Below are 21,974 nucleotides of genomic sequence, written 5' to 3'. Positions count from 1 at the left end.
AGGACTAAGATGTTCCAATAATAGAACATCAAGCTTTGTTACTGCTTATAAACTAAATTCATAGAAACTTTAGAACACTTTATAAACTTTAATTTCCTGGAAGCTTCCTGAATTAAGTAGAAAAGAACAATATCAAGAGTCAATACTATTTATCACATGGACATAATTTTTCTCAGTAACTAGAAAATATATTGCAACCCAAATACTATACTCATATTTAGAAAAATAAACTCTCCAGTTAGTAGAACATAAATTACTGAGATATTCTGATAAAGATTTTATTCCTATTTTTAAAGCCAATAAATTGAGATAAGTTTTTATAAGTTGTTAAAACTTTTTAATAAAAACACCAGACCACACCTCAAAGCAATTCCATACTTCTGTTATTAGTTTCTATAATAGCTGTATTTATAAAAAGTACCTGCATATGACAAATAATATACAAGCAATCGACTGATGATCTGGTGTGTACACAATTCAATTCATCAACAGTTAAATTTAATGAAGAATCTAACTTACCGGTGGATCAGCCCCCTTAGAACCAGCCAGCCCTCCTGTTAGGGATTCGATATCCTGAAAAGGGGAGAGGTGTTGATTGTAAAGTGCTACTCAACAGCATGAAGAATCCCCCAGTCCCACAGTGTAATAATTTATTTAGCTGCAAATTAAGGCACATCAGCTATTTTATTATTATTTTTTTGCAATCTTGGACACTGTAATACTATACAAATAGTCTACATCCAAAGATCTAGATATTCTCTCCAACTCTGGACAGTCTATAAAAAGAAAAACATATAAACAAATTTTTTTAAATATGCAGATGTTTCATCTTTGAAGAGCTGAAGTGAGAGCAGAAAAAAGAAAATTTAAGAAAACTTCAGTTTAATGTATTATTTTCAAAAATATTAAACCCACGGAAAATGTTTAACCTAAAAATTTTTTTAAAATTTTTTTTATTTTTTATGAATACATAATAGTTGTACTTATTTATGACATACATGTGATATTTTGATGTAAGTATTTGATGTGTAATAATCAAATTTAGGTCCATCACCTCAAACATTTATCATTTCATTGCTTTGGAAACATTCCAAATATACTCTTCTAGCTATTATGAAATATACAATAAATTATTGTTAACAATAGTCGCCCTATTGTGCTACTGAACATTATGTCTTACTCATTTTATCTAACTGTAGATAAAAATATTAACCAAATCTTTTTTCACCACCGCCCAACTAGCCTTCCCAGTCTGTGGTAACCACCATTCTATTCATTACCTCCATGAGATCATTTTTTTTTATAGCTCTTACATATGAGTAAGAACAGGTGACATTTATCTTTTTGTGCCTGGCTGATTTTACCTAATATTCTCCAGGATCATCCATGTTGTTGCAAATTTTAAAAATTATAACTATGGTCTACTCTATTTCTACACAGAGTATAAAAATATAAAGAGATCGATTTTTAATCTTTAATAGGTAACCACAGAAGGTCAGGCTTGAGTAATGACTATAGTTGTTAAATTTATAAATGGAGAAATAGGTAATGGTGTGATAAGCTATACAGGCTGTGACCTGTTTATAGGGACAACTACGACTCAGCCTTATAAGTTCTAAGGCTTTGGTTCCAGGGTTACTAATGATTATATGACTTATTCAAAAGAAGTTGCAATTCTAGGTTTTAAAGTAAAATCACCCAGGTTTTTAGTGTTTGCAGCTGATTTAAGTTGTAAACCGTCCCTCATCCCTCCCAAATGAAAAAAACACAACTCTCTGCTAAAAGGCTGCTGGAAAGGAGTTTTGGGTTAAATCGAATGGTTACACTTCTTCGCTAAAAATGTTCTTTCTTATGACTCTGATCACCTCTTATCTGTTTGCATCTAGTTGGAAAGACAGGGATGAAGAAGGGGGAAATATAGTTGCATTAAGAAAGCAAAGAAGAAAGATAATTAAGTCCCAATTGAAGTAATAGAAATTTAAATGCCTATGATGAGGAAAAAGGCCAATATTTTGATATAATTAAGAGGACTTATGCTACTAATTCACTTAGGACTTAATCAGATGATTTTCCCCTTATATTGAAAAAGTGAGGACTCTTAATAATACAATATGGGGCTGGGATGAGCACGTGATGGAAACATTCAAGGAAGGGGACAGGGAAGGATGGTGTTATAACTGTTTCTATCTGAAACGCTAACTTTGAACAGGAACATAATGGGTAATGAATTTGTTCATACATAGTCTATTAAAGGTCACAAATGACAAGGAGTACTTACCAAGAAAATTATTAAATGGTCTCCTTTCTAATGGAAATGTGTATATATATTTTTTCTCTACCAAGAATCCTTTTGAGGAACTACTCCTTCCCCTCTCCCATTCTAGCTACAAAAGAGGCTAATAAAAATTGCTTCAAATATTGTAGGGAACTGCCAGAGAATTAAGGCAATATAGAATCTGAAAAACATAATGGTAGAGTTTAAGTCCTTGATTGTATCATTTGAGGAATGTTTGAAATGAGACGTTCTCTCTGCCTGCAATTCAGCTTAAGATAGATTTCTGGCTCTGAAAAGTAAAAATATCCTAATTATATCGGCATTTTGGGTCTATTTGTAAAAGGCCCACCCTCTCCATCCTGTTCAAATGCTTTATTCCAACATCATGCCCAACATAAAAAAAATCAACTCACCTAAATTATCTGATCTTACATGTTCTTTAGCATTCTTATTGTCACTTAATTTTGTCTTTGTATAATTAAAACAAAGCATCAAACACATGTATAAATTGGCAAGGAATACTAATATCCTTATCAAATCCAAAGATAAAACATAACTTAAAATTGTCTTAAAATCTCATGGAATGAAAACAATAGGTAGTAAAATGACTAAAATATTAGATTTACAGAAAATAAGACACACAGCTTGCACTGTTTGATAATATTTCTGCTATGACCATACTGAAACAAGTTTCTGTTCATGTAAAATGTTATTTCCAATTATACTTAAAATGAAAAAAAAGATATCAAGTGCATTTGGAGTTAATACATGTCTTTCTTTGTAGAAAGGTATATATTAATGATATAATTTTTAATGAAGCTATCAGAGGGATAATAGAGAAACTGATGTGGATAACAAGTATTTTAGCAATTTAGTCAATGCGTTTTCTCATATTTTGTAGTTTGATCATTAAGATTTCTTATCTAAGTAAGTTGTGCCAAGTTTCAGATTTTTAAAATTTTAAGCTCTTTGTGATTGACATGTCGAGAAAAAATGAGAAAGAAGAATGTAGAAGATGAATGAAAAGGTCAATAAATTTTGTAGTTTTTAACACATTGAATTTAAAACAAATTATGAATTAATGGCTCTAAATAGTATACAGATGTACATTCTTATCTCTAAATGGGTATGTTGTAAATCGAATGTAAATCATTCAATCGTAAAAAAAATGTTTGAGTTCATGTTCTATTTTGAGTGTAAGTTGAAAAAGAGTATCCTACTTGGAGAGAGGTCCAAGTTAAACATGGCTTATCAGTTCACGCAAAAGGAATTTTCTCAGGTGTGCATAATGAACATAAGTGTGCATGGATGCATTTATGTTGTAAAATTAGTAGACAAAACAAATACTTTGAGGAACTCTGGACATATGATTACTACATAGTTTTCAAATGATAACTCAAAGTGAGTCAATATTTTTGATGGTTGTTGAATATTTTATCTGCAAAGTATAAGTAAAATCTTTGACAAATGTGTCTATTTTCTTATTTCAATATATTTTATATGGATAACAACAAAAGGGGACATCAAATAGTATAAACATTGACTTCCTAGAAAGTTTTTTGACTTACTATTGTAAAAATATTATTTGTTTGATTAAAACACTCAAAACATAATTTTATTTTTAACTAGGCTACAGAATTTATTTAACCATATTGCATACCCTGTTGAGGTCATCATTTGTATCTAATAGCTAATAAAATAGCTACCACTCAGTGAACACTTGCTATGTGCTAGGTACTCTTGTAAGTGCTTTGTAGACATTAACGCCATAATAAACTTATGTTAGTTAATTATTTTCTCACTTGAAAGGTTAGATAGTTTACATAACTCATACAGTATCATAGAGCTATTAAGAAATGGGTTATAAAACATATACGTAGGACTCCAAACATGTATTTTTTTAATTGCCAGTCCTAGTGAACAGTTTCACCCTGGTACCCTGGTGACACTGCACATATCTATGTTGGCGATGCAGGCAAGGCTAAACCACAGGCTGGTAAATCTTGGTAGAATATCCCGTGACCCTCCCAGAACATGGCAAAGGAGGCAGTCTTATGAGGAGCTTTTACATAGCTATTTCTTATTTGCCTCCCTCACACCAGTGAGGCATGGGACTTCTCACCTCACACCTCCCTACACCAGGTCCATCTTCAGGCTATCAAACCACTTAGGTGCAGTATGGAATTGGCTCCTCCCTAACAGTATAGCCCACTTCTCTTGTTGCCTATCATTTGACCCATCCAGTTCAGTGTTGTCCAGTGGAAATTGGGACCAGGGTCAGAATTAGAGCAGGTAAGTGAGGTGCCTATAGTGCAAAATTTAAGTAGGTGCTGGCTCTTAGGGTCATACAACTGCTGACCTGCACTTGTATAATCTTGATAGTGAGCACCTTATTAAATATTGTGCCCTAAGCACTTCACTTGTCTCATCTGAATCCTGGCCTTTCTAGGGACCTGAGGAGCTGAAATAATGGTAGCCTTCCTTATGCTGACTGTGTAAGTAACAAACATAAATCCATTTGGATTAATCGTCTCCTTATCACTCGAATCTGTAGAAGTGTAGCAAGCACCTACCCCATGTTGTTGCTCAGGGACTGCATGCTGCTTCACACTGGTATACTCAATCATATGAATTTTTATCATCAATGCTGAATGAAATAAACTAGTATCTATTAATTATATAAGAAACTTCATTTTTAAACATCATTTCAGATAATGAAAGCTTCATTTTCCTCTCCAAGGTGTGAAAAACCTAACTGGGGTTATTAGCCAGTCCTTAACACAGCTGTGCAGATTCAGTTTTTCAACACTGGAAATTTCTGATCCTGGCATGAAAACCTAGTAAACCAAGGATGGCCAGTGAATCAGAAGTCTTAAAGCTTGGGAAGGTTGAGCTCCAGGAAGAGTGAGGTGATCAGTGTCAGGGCTCTAAGTAGAGCGAGACTTAGGGCATTCTCAGACTTGAGGAGCCTACATTGCACTGCATTTGTACTACTGGTTGTTCGCCTGCATCTTTGCTCCCTGGCCTCCTGCTCCAAGAATTGGCATATTCTTCCCTTGACAAACACTTTGAATGATGGAGCTATAGGGATTAATCACGTGGCTCTCAGTGTAAGCCATTAAGTTCAGATACTGTAAGTCTTGCTTCCTTTGTGTGCAAGTGAAAAAAATAAAAGGATATTAGGATTTCAGGTCTTTCCCAGAGCTGTTGCTGGATTCTTATTTTTATCCCTGAAGAGCAGGATCAGCCAATTATGTTAAAGAAAAATATGATAAAATAATTTGGCTATCGAATACAGTAAGAATGAACAAATAAAATTCTAAAGAGTTAGGTGACTCTAGCATCGCATATGCCACAAGACCCAAGATATCTTCAAACCTGAGAGTTATATTTAAAGTTAATATCAGGTTTGAAGCTTGCACTTGTTCAAAAAGTCACTTAATGTAATATGAAAATACTTAAAACATTATAATAGTTGTCAATTATGGGCATTTTAAAATTTCAGATTTATGCATTGTTATGGGTTAAATTATGTTCCCTGAAAACTCAAATGTTGAAGACTTAACCCTCAGTACCTAAGAATGTAACTGTGTTTGAATGTAAGGTCTTTAATGAGGTGATTAAGAAGATTGATCCAATATGACTGGTGTCCTTATAAGAAGCAGAAGAGATAGCAGGGATGTGTGCACAGTGAGCAAGGGCCATATGAGAACACAAGAAGAAGGCAGCAATTTCTAAGCCACGGAGAGTGCCCTCAGAAGACATAAAATCTGCAAACACCTTTATCTTGGAATTCTAGCCCTAGAACTGTGAGAAAATACATTTATATTGTTTAAGTCACTCAGTCTGTGGCATTTTGTTATAGGAGTCCTAGCAAACTAATGCATGCATATTTGTAATTTGGGACTAGTTTATAGATTCTTTGGGAAAAGTTATTATATTTCAATATAGAGTACATAAGAGTTCATTAAGGAGTCTATAAAAAAATCAGTATCAGTGGAATCAATGTGAAATAGTAAAATGACCATTTCTATCGAATGGTTATATTTAAAATTATTTCAAATCTTTAAAATATTTAATGAAGTATTATATATATGTTAAAACTTCACAAAATTTATTGTATTCAAAATATTGAAATTAAGCATTTCTCATCTCCTTTATAGAAAAATTTCTCAAAATTCCCCTCTCCCCCTACTTTCTGTTAATATGCCCTGTTGTGCCCACCACATCACTGCAACTCCTCTTATCAAGGTTGCCAATGACATCCTATCGTTCAAATTTAATTTTTCATGTTCTGTCATCATATTTCTTGATCACTAAGCTTCAGTCAACACAGCTGACTACTTCATCTTTATTGAAATACTTTTCCCTTTTGGCTTTCATTTATTTTCACCCACTACATGATTTTATTTAGTACTGTGGCTCTAAATATAATGCATGCTGATAAATTTTGAATTTCTATCTTCAACTTCAACCTATCCTCTGAGATCCATACTGCCACTTCAATCTCCACTTAGATGTATTATAGCCATGTAACATGCAATAATGCAAAATTAAACTCTTGATTCCATCACAACTCTTCCCTTAAATTAGGTTCCCATCCCAGTGATTGCCATCTTATTAAATGACATCACCATTCACCCAGTTGCTCAGGTCCAAATCCATCAGCAAACCCTAATAAGTCTATTGTAAAAATACTACTTGAATTTGACTACATCTCACTACCTTCATTCCTGTCATCTTAATCCCTTGTACTATATCAATAATATCTATCACATAAACTGAAAAAACATACATATATATATAGCTTTCTAACTGTTGTCCATGAATTTGTTATCTCCCTCTCCCCTATATATTCTCCACATAGTAGCCGAACAATCCATTTAAATTGTAAGTTAGATCACATTGCTGTCTTGACCAAAACCCTAAACGGTTTCCCAGCAATCTTAAAGCAAAACACAAACTTATTGCTATGCTCTGCCATGCCCTGTATGATCTGGCTCTTGGCTATCTCTCTGACCATAACTTTTGCCACTCTCCCTCCATCCTGCCTTCTCAGACACAATGGCTTCATTATTATTCCAAAAAAAATTCAAAATTTGGCTTCTATCTCAGGGCCTTTGCCCATGCTTTTCCTGCTTCTTAGGATGCTCATTTCTAGATGTCCTAGTCCATTTTTTGTTGCTATAAAGGATGACCTGAGGCTCAGTAATAAAAAGTAAATAAAGAAAAAAAAGGTTTATTTGGTGCAGAATTCTGAGGCCAGAAAGTTCAAGATTGGACTTCTGCATATGAGCAGGGCCTTAGGCTGCCCCCACCTATGGCAGAAGGCCAAGGGGAGCCAGCTGTGTGAAAGAGTGAGGAGGTGCCAGGCTCTTTGTAACAACCAGCTCTCATGGGAACTAATAGAGAACCCACTCACCCCCAAGGGAGGGCATTAATCTATTCATGAGGTATCTGTCCCATGACCCAAACACCTCACAGTAGGCACCACTTCCAACATTAGGTATCAAATTTCAACATGAGGTTTGAAGGGGACAAACATTAAAACCATAGCACTAGAATATCCTCCTATTTAACTCACCCACTTCATTCAGATCTTAGCTTACATACCAAAATTCTGAATGACCTTCCCTAACTAATTGTCTAAATCAGTCAAGGTTCCACCTGAACAAACTGACAAACTCAGAGACTATACAGAAGAACATTTAATAAAGGTATGATTTATAGAGGTATGGATAGTTTACAGGATCCAGAGAAATGGTGGTACATGTGGACTAGCAACAGCTAGACGTTGTAACCACCCTTAAACCTAAAGAAGTAAGGTGCAAGAACAATGTGGTCAAGAGTCCAGCAAGAGGTGAATACCTATCATCAGCCTATAGAACAGCTTGCCACACAGTGGAGACTCAATAAATACTTATTGAATAATATAATTACTGAATGAATGAATAAATTATGTGATACTATTTTTATATATATAAAAAGCTGAATCTCAGAGTACATATGGTGAAGTGTGTCTTATTTTTGTATAACTGTATCACTTTGAAAGCATGGCTCAAAGCAATAATGTTTGCCCAATAAATCTTTATAAAATGCCTGAGTGAATAAGCTAATAAATGACTTGCCCCAAATCACACAGCTGGTGAATGCTCGAAAGAAGCTTTGAAATCCCAAGTGTTATAACTCCAAGCCCAGTGTATTTTCTGTTCCATCATATATCACTAATGAGACATCCTCCTGAAAGAAAAACTCCTCAACTCTGTATTTTCTCATCTCTTGAGGTACTAAGTTTCTATATGTTACATGGTTTCTAGTACATCAGAAGGAAAAATGCAAAATTATTTAATGTCAATAGACAATACATTAAATTCATCCTCTGGTTAAATACTGCCAATGCTTCCAATTAAAGGTCTGACACCTTAATCATTGTACAATCAATAAATCAATGCTTGAAAATTTGACCTAACATGTATGTCTGGCATTAATAAATGGTTCAAATATGTTATACTAAAAATCAGTAATGTTTATTTTTATGTAACATCTCATAGTGTGTTGGTTCACAGCACTGGGAATAAGTAATAGAAGATAAAATTTATTTTAAACAAATCATTCACTTTTTCACACAAGGCTTAATGGAAACAATCTTTCATCACTGAATACCAGCTCCTTAAGGCAAGCATCCAAATAATGAAGCTGAGTTTGTTAATGAGGCATCTTCCTCCTCAACCAGACTTAAGCGGTTAGTGTTTCCTTGGCAACATTACAGGGTAAATTTCCTGGGAGGCATAGAAAAAGCAGGAAACACACAGACCAATCTTTCCTATGTAAGCCAAAATGTGTCCTTTTTAATTATTCTTTAAAACAAAAAAAGGGGAAATATGTATTTCTTTACTTTGAGGATAGGCCAGGCTGAATCTGAATTTTCCTTAAGCCACACAATTAATTCCTTCAAAAAAGAGCAGTTGAGCAAATTTTGTGGCTGAGGCACTGTACCCTTCATGGGAGGACACAATGAGGAGTAAATCAAGGTCACAGGTTTCATAGCATTCAGAGTCATGACATGCTCTCTGACTTTAAGGATTTTTCAGTCCAAAAGCACATAAATCTGCAGAACAACATGAGGAAGAATTTTGAGAAATGTGGTGTTAAAATTATAACAGGGGTTGTGGTGTTAAATTTTATAGTGTGACAATTAGTTTGGGTATTTCATATTGCCAGATTGTACTTTATTTTTGAATGCATACCAGGTAAGTGTCTCCAGGAACTGGTTGAATAACATAATAATTAACATTTATTAAGCATTTACTAAAACAGACACCATGCTAAGAGCGCTACTGCCGCATTAGGTAACATCCTAACTCTCTTAGCCATTATTATTTCCACCATTTCAAGATGATGAAACTGGGTCTTTCAGAGTTTAAATGACTTAACAAAGGTCACACAGCTAATAAGTATTCAAACCAAAGACGCTGATTCCAGAGGCAATGATTTTTAACAACGATGCTCTCTTGAATGAGTTGAGGTGTGAGAAAAGAATAGGGAGGACTTCTTGGCATGCATATGGTGACTTGGAAGAAAACATAAATACTTATTCACTATCTGAAGAAGAAATGCAACAAATTGCAGGCAGAATAATTCTGAGGTGGCTAATATCCTCTGATGGGAGAATGATTACCCTTGATTGACCTGTAAATGTAAGAGCTGAGAACATTAGATTTAGCCAAAAAGTAAAATTCCCAAAATCTTGGCTATATATTTCTAATTTCAAAGTCTTCTATCTGAATTCAAACCTAACTAGGAAATATAATGTGTATCCAAGGCACAAGTGTTTCAATAGTGCATAGAATAGGGCTTTCTGAAGAAAGTGCCAGAGATTCAAATTCTACATTTTCCACTTCATAAATTTTGTGTGTCGCTTTTTCTTGTCCATTCCTTTCCATATGGCTGAGGCGGTAAAGGGAATGTTTTGCTAATTCCTGACTCAGTCTCAATCAATTTCTCTTTTCCATCTTTTCCACATTGATGCATCCTTGCTATCTCAAACTCACTATATCCAAATAAAACATCATCTTCTTTATCAGCCATTGCCATGGCCAACTGCCAATTTCCTATTCCTGTTGATGTTTTCAAGAAGCAGTTAGTTATCCAATCTAGGTTTATGGGTGTCAATAGAGTTTTTCCTCACTCTGGTATCCATATACCAATCCAGTCTAGTTTTCCTTGTAAATATCTGCTTAGTTGATTGCCTTCTTTCATTAACCACTGCATTTACTAGCTTAGTTCAAAACCTCATTTTATTTTCCCCTGACCCCCGGCTTTTTCCAAAATAGTGTCTTTGTTGAGTTCCTTTTTGCACTCTCACTTTCATATCATCTTTTCTTCAAATCAGTTCCCAAAGTGTGGTCTGAGGACCACCACCAGCAGCAGCAGCAACATCACCCAGGAACTCATAAGACATGCAATTTCTTGGGCCCCACCTGAGTTCGGCTGCATCCGAAACTGTTTAACAAGCCCTCCGAGTGAGTCTGATGCAGGCTAAGGTTGGAGAACCACTGCCCCAGCGTGATGTATTTTAAATGCAAATATAGACATGTTACTTCTGTACTCAAAATACTTAAGTAAGGTCCCCATTCCTAGGAAGGAAAGATAATCAAATCTCTGTACATGTAGTTTTCCATCATCATCATACATTTCTGAAATACTTTTCTCACTTCACCTTTTACCACTTCCAAAAAAGAAACCCTGCCCTCTCATCATAATGAATCCTGCATTTCCTTATTGTGACAAGTGTTTTCTTTTATGTTTCTGCACCACGGATTCTTATATCTAGAAAGCCACCCCTACCTTGTGGGTGAATGTAATTCATCCTTTGAAACTCAGTCTAGGCACCACCTCCTCTGGGGAGGCTTTCCTGAGTCCCTCAGACAGAGGGGAGGGTTCTACTCTAGCACAACAGAGGTACTGTCCCAAGAAACTTTGCCTGAGGGGTAGTCAACAGCTCTCCAATTTTACTTCAAGCCTGCAAAATGTAAGACACATGCAAAAACAGACAGCTTAGTGATCCAGAGAACAGGTTCAAGCCTGGCTTTAGTACTTACTATCTGTGTGACCTTAGGCTAATTGCTTTATGTTCTTTACATAAAATAAATCAATGTATGTCCTAGTACACAAATTAGAAAGGTTTGGAATATTTATTATAATAATTAATATTAATTTTGATAATTCATGGAAAGCTACCTATTGATAACTTACAGTAAACAATATTATTATTCATGTAATAATACATAGGCACAGTCTAGTTACACATGTGTAAAATAAACATAGGCTACAGATACAGATTACATAAATATATATGTCAAAACAGATAAGCATTAGAATACATGCAAATAAGACCCAAATATAGACTAATCTTAGGTATAAATCTCCATTAGATTTCTAGAGATTACTTTGCCTGAAAGGGAAGGAACCCTAAGATTCATTTTATTTCCTCACATAGTCTTATAACTTTTATGCATTTCTATGACTTTGGTTATTATACATTTTTCACCAATGTCATATTAAAGCATATTATTTTCATTCTTCCTAATAAAAAAATGAGTAATCTTTTTTGCTGTACATTAAAAACTGTGTATTGGGTAACATATATACCATAAACCATACAAATTTATTCCTCTTTAAAGGTGTTATTTGATATCACAGGTTTATATACCATGATGTGGGAAGCTTTAAGTAGGTTAAAAAAGTGCTATAGCCACTGAGAAGAAGAATTCAACATTTAAATGAGAATATCAATATTATAATCCTAGATACACATAATTTATTGGAGACTCACTTTTGTCTGGTGGATTGGTGGATCGGAGGCTCAATTACTATAATTCTAATTTACAATTAAGTCTTCAATTACATGATGCTTAGATCTTCTCCTATCTGACTCAAAATGCAAGCAAATAACTAGAAAAATATAATACCATATAGTTTAACTTTAAAAATCAGGTTTTATTTTCAACTCAGTAAATAGTAGCCTAAAATACAGGGTTAAAAAAAAACTTGGAGATTAGCCTATCTGAAGTGATTTTTGTAAGAGGGAAGAATAAAATACTGTCTTTTCCAACTGTTAATAACTGCAGTTCCACTGACTGTGGTACCTTAAGGCAATTTATCAGTCTGATTCATAAATAACCACAAGGCAGAATTTTCTGTGAACTGAAAGCAAAAACAGGGCAAGTGGTTTACGAAATATATATATATATATAAAATCTGTTTTTAAAATAGATACTTCTAATAATAGATATTTCTAATACATATTTATTTAACCATATCTCTCCCCTACTAGAATTTAGGTATTAAGCCAATTAATATAAACAGTTTCAAGGTAATCATAAGCTGGGAAGAAAAGAGATGATCTACATTCAAATTCAAGTTCACACTTCTAGAAAAAATTGGCATAGTATTTTCAGCTGAATACTAAGTATTTTATGGTCATACATTAATTTTGGAAATAATAGCCTTGGAGGAATTAGAGCTAGGGGGAGAGATGAGATCTTAAATTTAAAAAAAAAAAACAGCAATTAGCAACACTATCCAAAATCAGATATGCGAAATTTGTGAAAGGAAGTCTAATTTAGAATCTAAGAAACATGCAGAAAAATTCCCTTTGCATTAAGATGTTTTCTTTGGGAAAGAAATTCATCAAGTTCTAAATCATAATAAGTGAATTTCAAATTTATTTTTTATTTTTTAGTTCAGTTTTTGAAATAAGTGATGATCATAATGTTAACAAGAAATAGCAAAAGAACATATGATTTATCTATTTTTCTTCTGGGCAGCTCCATCTCAATTGATGCTACCAGGATTCTATTATGAATAAATGTTTACAATACCAAATAATACTATTGAATGGAAATGTAACTGACTGAAATCAGAGCATAAAATGCATTGATGTTATGTTATTCAAGTAATTGAGACTATAGCATAATTTAGGACTCGCAGAGCACAGCATAGAGCTGGAGATTTACAGTCAATGATAGAACATTCTGTAGTCATTATATGTTCTACAGACAGTCTTGTTATCCTTTTCATCCACTCAAGCTCCCTCCCCCAAAAATACAACTAAAATAAAGCTTTAAAGTTTATAATATTCTTTCATTTACTGGGATCAATTTAGAATATTTTATATCCTTCTCTCTCCTTTCCTTAATATTTCTAGGACATATTTTTCATTACTTATACTTCCTCCTAAATGTAACTGACAGCATTCAAATGAGCCACGCCACCAGGTAAGAATTTCAAAGTGCATACAATGCTAAGTTCCTTGGGGTTAGTGCAGTAGCAAAGTTTGGATATTTCTTTTGCTTGAGAGCAATCAAAACAGACAATACAGACAGTCCTTACTTAGCACAGTACAGTGTTAACTGTCTTTACCTTGCATGGCTCCATGAAATCAGTTACCATAAAGCAGGGACATGGCTCCCCTGGTTCTGATATGTACTGGTTTCAGTTAACACAGTACAGTACCACTCAAAGCAAGAATATAGTGACATTTTAATGGTAGATAAGTCTTCATCCCTTTGCCTCCAGCATCCCTTAAACTGGATTGTGAATCTTGAATGCATAGTGCAGTGGCTATGTAACACAATATTAAAATTGGAATCTTTCTCAATTTTAGCTTTGGTCCAAAGGCCAAAAATAAGGTAGTGATGACCAGTATTTCCATATCCTTAAGCAAGGAGCTACATCAAGCCATGTGAAAATATTGTAAAACAGATTCTGCCAGAATTGATAAACATTGTCTCTTAATGACAGCATTATTGGCAAATTACGCAGGAAATTTCTTCATGGAAAGTATACTAAATTTGCATTTCAGGATTTTTGGCATCTTTACACTTAGGCACCAAAGTCTATTCCTGTCTCACTCCTCACCCTCCCACTCCTCCTCCCCCAACACACAGAGGTGAATATTCCTGAGGACCAGATTTGAGCTGCACAGTGGGCAGTGTATCTTAAAGTGCTTGACCTAAGAGGACTGCTAGAAAAGTAAAGCAATGTGGCCCATGAGTAAACTACTAAATTCCATTCCATGTGAAGAATATATAATTTCCTATTGCCTCTGTAATGAATTTCCACAAATTAGTGACTTAAAATAACACAAATTTATCATTTTACAGATTTGAAGGTTAGAATCTAAAAATCAAGGCGCTGGCAGGGGCTATGTTCCTTCTGGAGACTTCAGAGGAGAATCCCTTTCCTTGCCTTATCCAGCTTTTAAAGGCTGCATGCATTTTTTGGCTTATGGCCTCTTCCTCCATCTTCAAAAAGCATTATTTCAATCTCTACTTCTATCTTCACATCTCTTTTTCTAACACTAACCCTTTTGCCTCCTTCTTATAAGGACTCTTACATTGGATGCACCTAGCTAATTCAGAATTATCTCTCCATCTCAAGATTCTTAACCTAATGTTCTCACACCCACAATGTCCCAAAGGTAACATAGCCACACATCCTGGGATATAAGATGCAGACATTTTGGGGGTTCCTTATGCAGCCTACCACAAGAGGTAATTAAAAATGTAAGCCAGAACGGGCTTGGCCTAAATGTAAGAATACCTTGGATTCAAACCAAATTAAACTTTCTTGACCAGCCCAGGTAGAAGTGACCTCTCCATCCACCGAACTTCCATTATACTTATTTTCATGTACATATTGCCTGATATTATCATTCTATGTACTTTCTTTCCATATAAATCCTAACTCTCTTAGCATATGTTTATCCATACCTCTCTATATTCTGTAATGTTTCAATAAATATGTTGATTCGAGAAAAATAAATGGAAAGACAGTTTCAGTGGGCAGTTTCCTGTGTGGGGGAGGACTCTGCCTTAAAGTATCCTATTTCAGTACCTGAAATTCTTTTTATTATATACTGCTTTCTGTTCTGTGGCACTGAATGCTCAGGCACAATGACAAGATAACACCTTATTGGAATTAGTCACCAGTACTAAGTGAATCATTTCAACAGATTTTGCCTGAACCTCCACTGCAAACTCATTAGGAGGAAGTACATTAAGTTAGTCATTCTTTTATTGTCCCAATTACATTTGCCAGGTGTCTTTCACATAAGATTAATTCAACAAGGACCTATTAATGGATAATAGTTAGCTAAAAGCAAACTTTAATTAGCTGTGGAAAGGAGATAAGTAACTTTTGACCAGGGGAAACACCAAGAAACAGTATTTAGCAAGGAAGAAACTGTCCAAAGGAGAAAGAAGAAAAAAGATATATTTTATTTTATATTCTTTAGAATGTCTTTGGAAATTGTGATAGGAAGACTCTAATGGTTCCCAGTGATTCTTACCTCCTGGTATTCATACCCTTGTGTAATCCCCCTCTCTTACCTGTAGATGTTTAGGCCTAGTAAAAATATGGTTAAATGTTGGGATGTCTTCTTGTCTCTTCTGAGATTAGGTTACGATAGACTGACTTTCTCTCTTTCTCTCTCTCTGACACACACACACAGACACACACACACACACACAAAACCTGTCTGGGGAAAGTTGCCACACTGTACAGCTTATGGGAAGATCAAGGTAGCAAGAAACTGATGTCTCATGCCAACCACTAGCCAGGAAAGGAAGTTTGCCAAGCTCAGGTTAAGTGAATTCAGAAGTTGCTCCTCCCACAGTTTGAGCCTGAGCTGATGTCAGCCCTAGCTGATACTTTGATTGCAGCCTTGTGAGAGATCTGGAGTCTGAGGACCCAGCTAAACCATGCCAAATTCCTACCCACAGATATTATGAAATAATATACATTGTTTTAAGCCAGTAAGTGTTCAGGTAATTATTTACACAGGAATAAATAACTAATTTTAGAGTCAATATTCATATATTTCTAATCTGTCATTGAGTTTTCTATGTTCACCATACAAGTGCTCATTATAAAATAAAAATATTTTACAGGTTGAATCTTTTGAGACCAATGAATCCATAAAAGAAATAAGCAATTTTCTTGCTCTGGATTTTATGGTCTGGTATTATAATTCTAATTACACTTCTAAAAGCAAAGCGATGTTAGAAAAACAACACTAAATGATCAATCGATTGATGTTGACAGTTATCAATATGAATCATAAAATTGTACACATAACTTGTACTGTATCTGCTTCCACACATATTTTCATAGTACTGGTCAATTTTGAATGTATAAGAATCATTAAATTTCTAAGAAAAACATTTTTGTGCTGATAAATTCTAGGTGGAGTTTTGATACCCTAAAGCCATATAACTATCAATAAAGATATAAAATTCTATGATAAAAAAGCAATTATTTTAAATTATTTATAAATAGCTTGGCCAAGTTGACAATAATGTTTAAAAAGCAACTAATTTTTAGTTGCTGAATATATCATCACAGTAGATGATTCATACTTTTTTAAACCTGAAATACTTTCTAACATAAGTACTACTTAGTCAATATCTCTGACCACATAATGAAAATATCTATCCAGCTCATTTTTACCTAGTGTTTTGGAATAAATGAGGCAGTTTAAGTCTCTTTTCAGGAAGCATTATAAAGTGTATAAGAGATAATATGATATAGTCTTATATATCATAAGGTTAGATGTTTGTCCCCACCCAAATCTCATGTGGAATTGTAATCCCCAGTGTTGGAGGTGGGGTCTGGTGGGTGGTGTTTGGATCATGGGGCCAGATCCCTCATGACTTGGTGATGTCTTGGTAATAGTGAGTTCTCATGAGATCTGCTCATCAAAGAGTGTGTGGAACCTCCCCTCTAACTTTCTCTCTTTCGCTTGCTCCTGCTTTCGCCACGTGATGTCCCTGTTCCCTCTTCACTTCCCACCATGACTGAAAGCTCTCTGAGGCTTCTCCAGAAGCCAAGCAGATGCCCACACCATGCTCCTTGTAAAGCCTGCAGAACTGTAAGCCAATTAAACCTCTTTTCTTTTTAAATTACCCAGTCTCATATATTTCTTTGTAGCAATGCAAGAATGGCCTAATACAGAAAATTGGTACCAGGAGTTTGGGGCACTGCTATAAAAATACCTAAAAACGTGGAAGTGACTGCGTAACTGGGTAACGGGCAGAGGTTGGAAGAGTTTGGAGGGCTCAGAAGAATACAAAGAGATAAGGGAAAGTTTGGAACTTCTTAAAGACTGGTTAAATGGCTGTGACTAAAATGCTAATATGGATGGTAAGGTCCAGGTGTCAAGGTCTTAGATGGAAATGAGGAACTTACAGGAACTTGAGCAAAGTTCACCCATGTTATGCCTTAGCAAAGATCTTGGCTACATTCTGTTCCTACTATAGGGATCTGTGGAAGTTTAAACTAAAGAGTGATGATTAGGGTACTGATAAAAGAAATTTCTAATTAACAAAGTGTTCAAGAAGTGGTCTGGCTGCTTTTAACAGCCTATGTTCAGATGCGGGGGCCAAAAAAATGACCTAAGATTGGAATTTATGTTTAAAAAAACAGTGCATAAAGTTTGGAAAATCCGTACCCTGGTCATGTGATAGAGAAAGGAAAGAGTTTTTATTTTTCCAGGAGAGAAACTCAAGCAGGCTGAAGAACAACCACTTGCTAGAGAAATTTGCATAACTAAAAGGGACCCAAGTGCTGATAGCCAAGACAATGGAAAAAGCCCTCAAAAGCATTTCAGAAAACTTTGTGGCAGCCCCTCACATCCATCACAGGCCTGGAGACCTAGGAAGAAAGAATGGTTTCATGGGCCAGACCTGGGGCCACCACTGTCCTGTGTAGCCTTCTTGGCATCCTGGTTGCTCCTGCTCCAGCCTTGGATCAAAGGGTTCCAGATACTGCTAGTGCTGCCAGATACTGCTAGTGTACAAGCCACTGGAAGCCTTGGTGGCTTCCATGTGGTGTTAAGCCTGTGGGTGTACAGAGTACAAGAGTGAATGAGGTTTGGTGCTATCTGCCTAGATTGCAGAGGATATATTGAATAGCCTCAGTGCCCAGGCAAAAGCCTGCTGCAGGGGCAGAGTCCCCACAGAGAGCCTCTCTTAGGGAAGCTCTAATGGGAAAAGTTGGATTGAAGCTCCCACACAGGTTCCCCATGAGGGCACTGCATAGTGAAGCTGTGAGAGAGAGGCCACCACCCTCCAGATCAGAGAACTGTAGATCCACCAGCAGCTCACAACCTGTGCCTGGAGAAGCCACAGGCATTCAACAACCTGTGAGAGCAGCCTGGTGCTTAACCTTGCAAATACACAGAAGTGGAGCTTTCCAAGGCCTTGGGAGTCCACCCCTTGCACCAGTTTGCCCTGGATATGGGATATGGAATAATAGATTATTTGGGAGCTTTAAAATTTAATGACTATCCTCTTTGGTTTCATAATTGCATGAGGTCTACAGCCCCTTTCTTTTGGCCAATTTTTCCTTATTGGAGTATGTTTGCCTAATGCCTATAACTGCATTGAATCTTGGAAATAACTAATTTGTTTTTTATTTTTCAGGCTCATAGGTGGAAGGGAATTGCTTTATCTCTGCTGAGACTTTGAACTTTTGAGTTTACACTGGAATTAGTTAAAAATTTGAGGGGCTTTTGAGAAGGCATGATTGTATTTTGCAATGTGAGAAGGACATGAGATTTGGGAGGGGCCAGCAGTAAAATGACATAGTTTGAATATTTGTCCCCACCTTAATTTGATGTGGAATTGTAGTCCCAGTGCTGAAGATGGGGCCTGGTGGAAGGTGTCTGGATCATAGGAGCATATCCTTCATGGCTTGATGGTGTCTTTGCAGTAGTAAGCTCTTGTGAGATCTGGTCATTTAAAATGTGGCACCTCCCTATCCCCTCTTGCTTGCTCCTACTTTTGCCATGTGATGTGCCTGTTCCCCCTTCACCTTCTGCCATGACTGAAAGCTCCCTGAGGCTTCTCCAGAAGCCAAGCAAATGCCAGCACCATGCTTCCTGTAAAACCTACAAAACTGTGGGCCAATTAAACTTTTTTCTTTGTAAATTACCCAGTCAGGTATTTCTTTGCAGCAATGCAAAAATGGCCTAATACAAGATACTTTTAAAAAAAACAATATAAATTATTTCCCTTTTCATAAGCATTTGCAAATGATTCAGCCTCTGTTCAGAAAAACACCAGCCAAAAAATATAAATATGGTTTCATTAGCAAACTTTTCTGCTCAAATGATCATCTCTATAGAGCAATTGGTTTTTGCTTCTTCTGAATGTTTTTGCACTTTATATTTCCCAACTCTGGTTTCCTTTGGCAATTCCCTGACCTCATTTCTTAATTCTCAGTGCTATGTTATATAATTGTCTGAATAAGCAGCATCCCCCCAAAATGAGACAAATTCATTGATAATTTTGCAATCAGAAAATCAGCAAAGAGGCTAATTTAATATCAACATATTGTGATTTTTGTGTTGTGTAATTGAGTGTTGGTATTAATACATGAGCTTTAGGCCTAGGATGCCTGGATTTGAATATTGGCTCTGACACTGTACAGATGTGTAACCTTGGGCTAGTTACATAAGAGTTTTGTGTTTTAATTTCCCACATATAAAACTTATGTAATAGTACCTGCCTCTGATGATTGTTGGGAAGGTAAATGTGTACACACAGCAAATGCAAATAAGGGTTAAGTGGCAGTAGCACAAATAGCAATAGTAGCAGCAGTAGTAGACAGTGAAATACTGACTTGATGTGCTTTGTTTAAATTTTGATTTACATATTGGCAGGAATAAAAATCTGGGCTTGTCAATTCCTCTACTGGTTCTGTGGCTGCAGGCTCTTAACTCTTATCATCCAGTCATGAAGAATGTGGTAGCATAATTTCATCAGGAAGTATTGGGGCCCAGTGAAGGGTGAGGAAAAAGACTGATATATTGCATATTTGCATATTTAAACCTCGCATATTTAATTTACACACTTATGAAGCGATCTAGTCTTGCCTATGAAGCAAAGACATAAGCCAAGTTTAACAAATCTGACAATATTTTTACAGATTGAATGGGGACCTCATTGAACAGGGTCTCTTATATATACTCATCCTGTGCATAATGGCCTCAGCAAAACTTTTTCTTTATTAAACATATTGCTATGTTTTCAGTTGTTCATACTTTGCCTTTGATTGAGCAGTTTCTTAAGATATGTGATGAATTCTTCACCCAGTAAAGGAATTAAAGATTATTTGACACTTCCTTGGTGATAGGCAGAAAATAAGTTAACCTATTAAAATGCAATCCAATTAGTCTTGACCTATCCGATCCCCTGCTACATTTTTCTCTGCTAGATGAAAAGATATTCTCTGATCCTTAAACCTTATGCACTTGAAAAGAAATAAAGTCCTACCTTTTGACCTTAATTTCTTTTCTCTTGAGAAATAGGTTTTTTTGACATGTGAAGTTAGAGAATATTAATCTTAAATTCGGGTTTTTTATGAGTCTAGCAGCTTGTCATTGTTGAAATGAATCATAGACAGACAATGCCTAATGAGAGAAATGGCAGGACTATTAGAAAATGTAGATCTCCCTGAATTTCTAAATTTTGCTTAATCAATATGTTTTAAATGTGTAATGAATTAAGCATAAAAAGTAAAACATCTTTCCCATTCTCTTTCAATTGAAAGGAATTTATCAGAAAGTGTATACACTCCAAGTGACATATTTCTCAGTAAATCTTTTTCAGGCCCTTTAGGCTATTCTGATTCATTAAATGTCACACAGTATGATAAGTTACATAAATTTATGATACATTATCTAAAAAGTTATTTAGAGAATAAAATTAAGTATTCTATTTATAATTCTTTTCCTTTGCAATAACTATCAGCTCAGACTGGAGAAGTATATCTAATTTATTTGAGGAAGGAAAGGGGAAAAAGCCATGGAAATTAAATAAGTCATATTTAAGATTATGAAAGTTTTATAAGCCACTTCAGCTAAAAAATCTATACAGGAATACATCAAACTATTTGATTTAGATTTATATTATGCAGAGCAGGACAATTCAAATTCTTTAGTAATAACATTCGTCCGGAAACTACAAGACAGCATAGTTTTCCTTAGTAAACTGAAAATCAATCAGTAGAAAAACTTTTCCAAAATGTTACATATGCTCTCATATGTCTGTCTCCTTCACTATTTAGGACATTTCCTCTAGACCAAGACTGTGCTTTGTTCACTGGTCTATTTCCAGGCACCTGGATCAATCAGCATCTGCATATGATAGGCTCTCTCTCAATAAGTAGAGTTGAATGCCTAGATGAATATACGATTTCAATTCAAGTCAGGCTAGAATGACCAATCAAGGAAATATCCGACATTAATTTAAAAAAAAACAAATCAGATATCATGTTTGGAACCTGAATGCAGTAATACTATAGCCAATGTGATAAGCTACACGGAGAGGCTGAGGCAGGAGAATGGCGTGAACCCGGGAGGCGGAGCTTGCAGTGAGCCGAGATTGTGCCACTGCACTCCAGCCTGGGCGACAGAGCGAGACTCCCGTCTCAAAAAAAAAAAAAAAAAAAAAAAAAAAAAAATGTAGTAATATAAATATCACCATGGATATAAGTATTCAAGAACAGAAACATTAAGGTGACGAAAGCAAAGATTCCAAGACTTACTCTGAGAATTTCTGATTTGGTAGGCCGGGAGTTGAAAAACTTTGTTTCTAAGAAAGAAGATTTATTCATGTAGAATTGCTATGAG

General features: G+C 35.5%; 1 protein-coding gene across 18 annotated transcripts in view; it reads right to left on the bottom strand.

Annotated features, from left to right (window-relative positions):
* PPFIA2 (PTPRF interacting protein alpha 2) overlaps positions 1-21,974 on the bottom strand; it is a 510,037-nt gene that overhangs the window by 425,073 nt on the left and 62,990 nt on the right. For all 18 annotated transcript variants that reach the window (XM_030819900.1, XM_003259605.3, XM_030819901.1 and 15 more), the window contains one exon: positions 520-573. In XM_030819900.1, coding sequence (XP_030675760.1) covers positions 520-573 — 54 coding nt within the window. The remainder of the gene's footprint in view (positions 1-519; positions 574-21,974) is intronic.

The sequence above is a fragment of the Nomascus leucogenys genome, chromosome 10 (assembly GCF_006542625.1).
Source record: "Nomascus leucogenys isolate Asia chromosome 10, Asia_NLE_v1, whole genome shotgun sequence".
Taxonomy (NCBI): domain Eukaryota; kingdom Metazoa; phylum Chordata; class Mammalia; order Primates; family Hylobatidae; genus Nomascus; species Nomascus leucogenys.
This window is presented reverse-complemented; position numbering and strand designations above follow the sequence as displayed.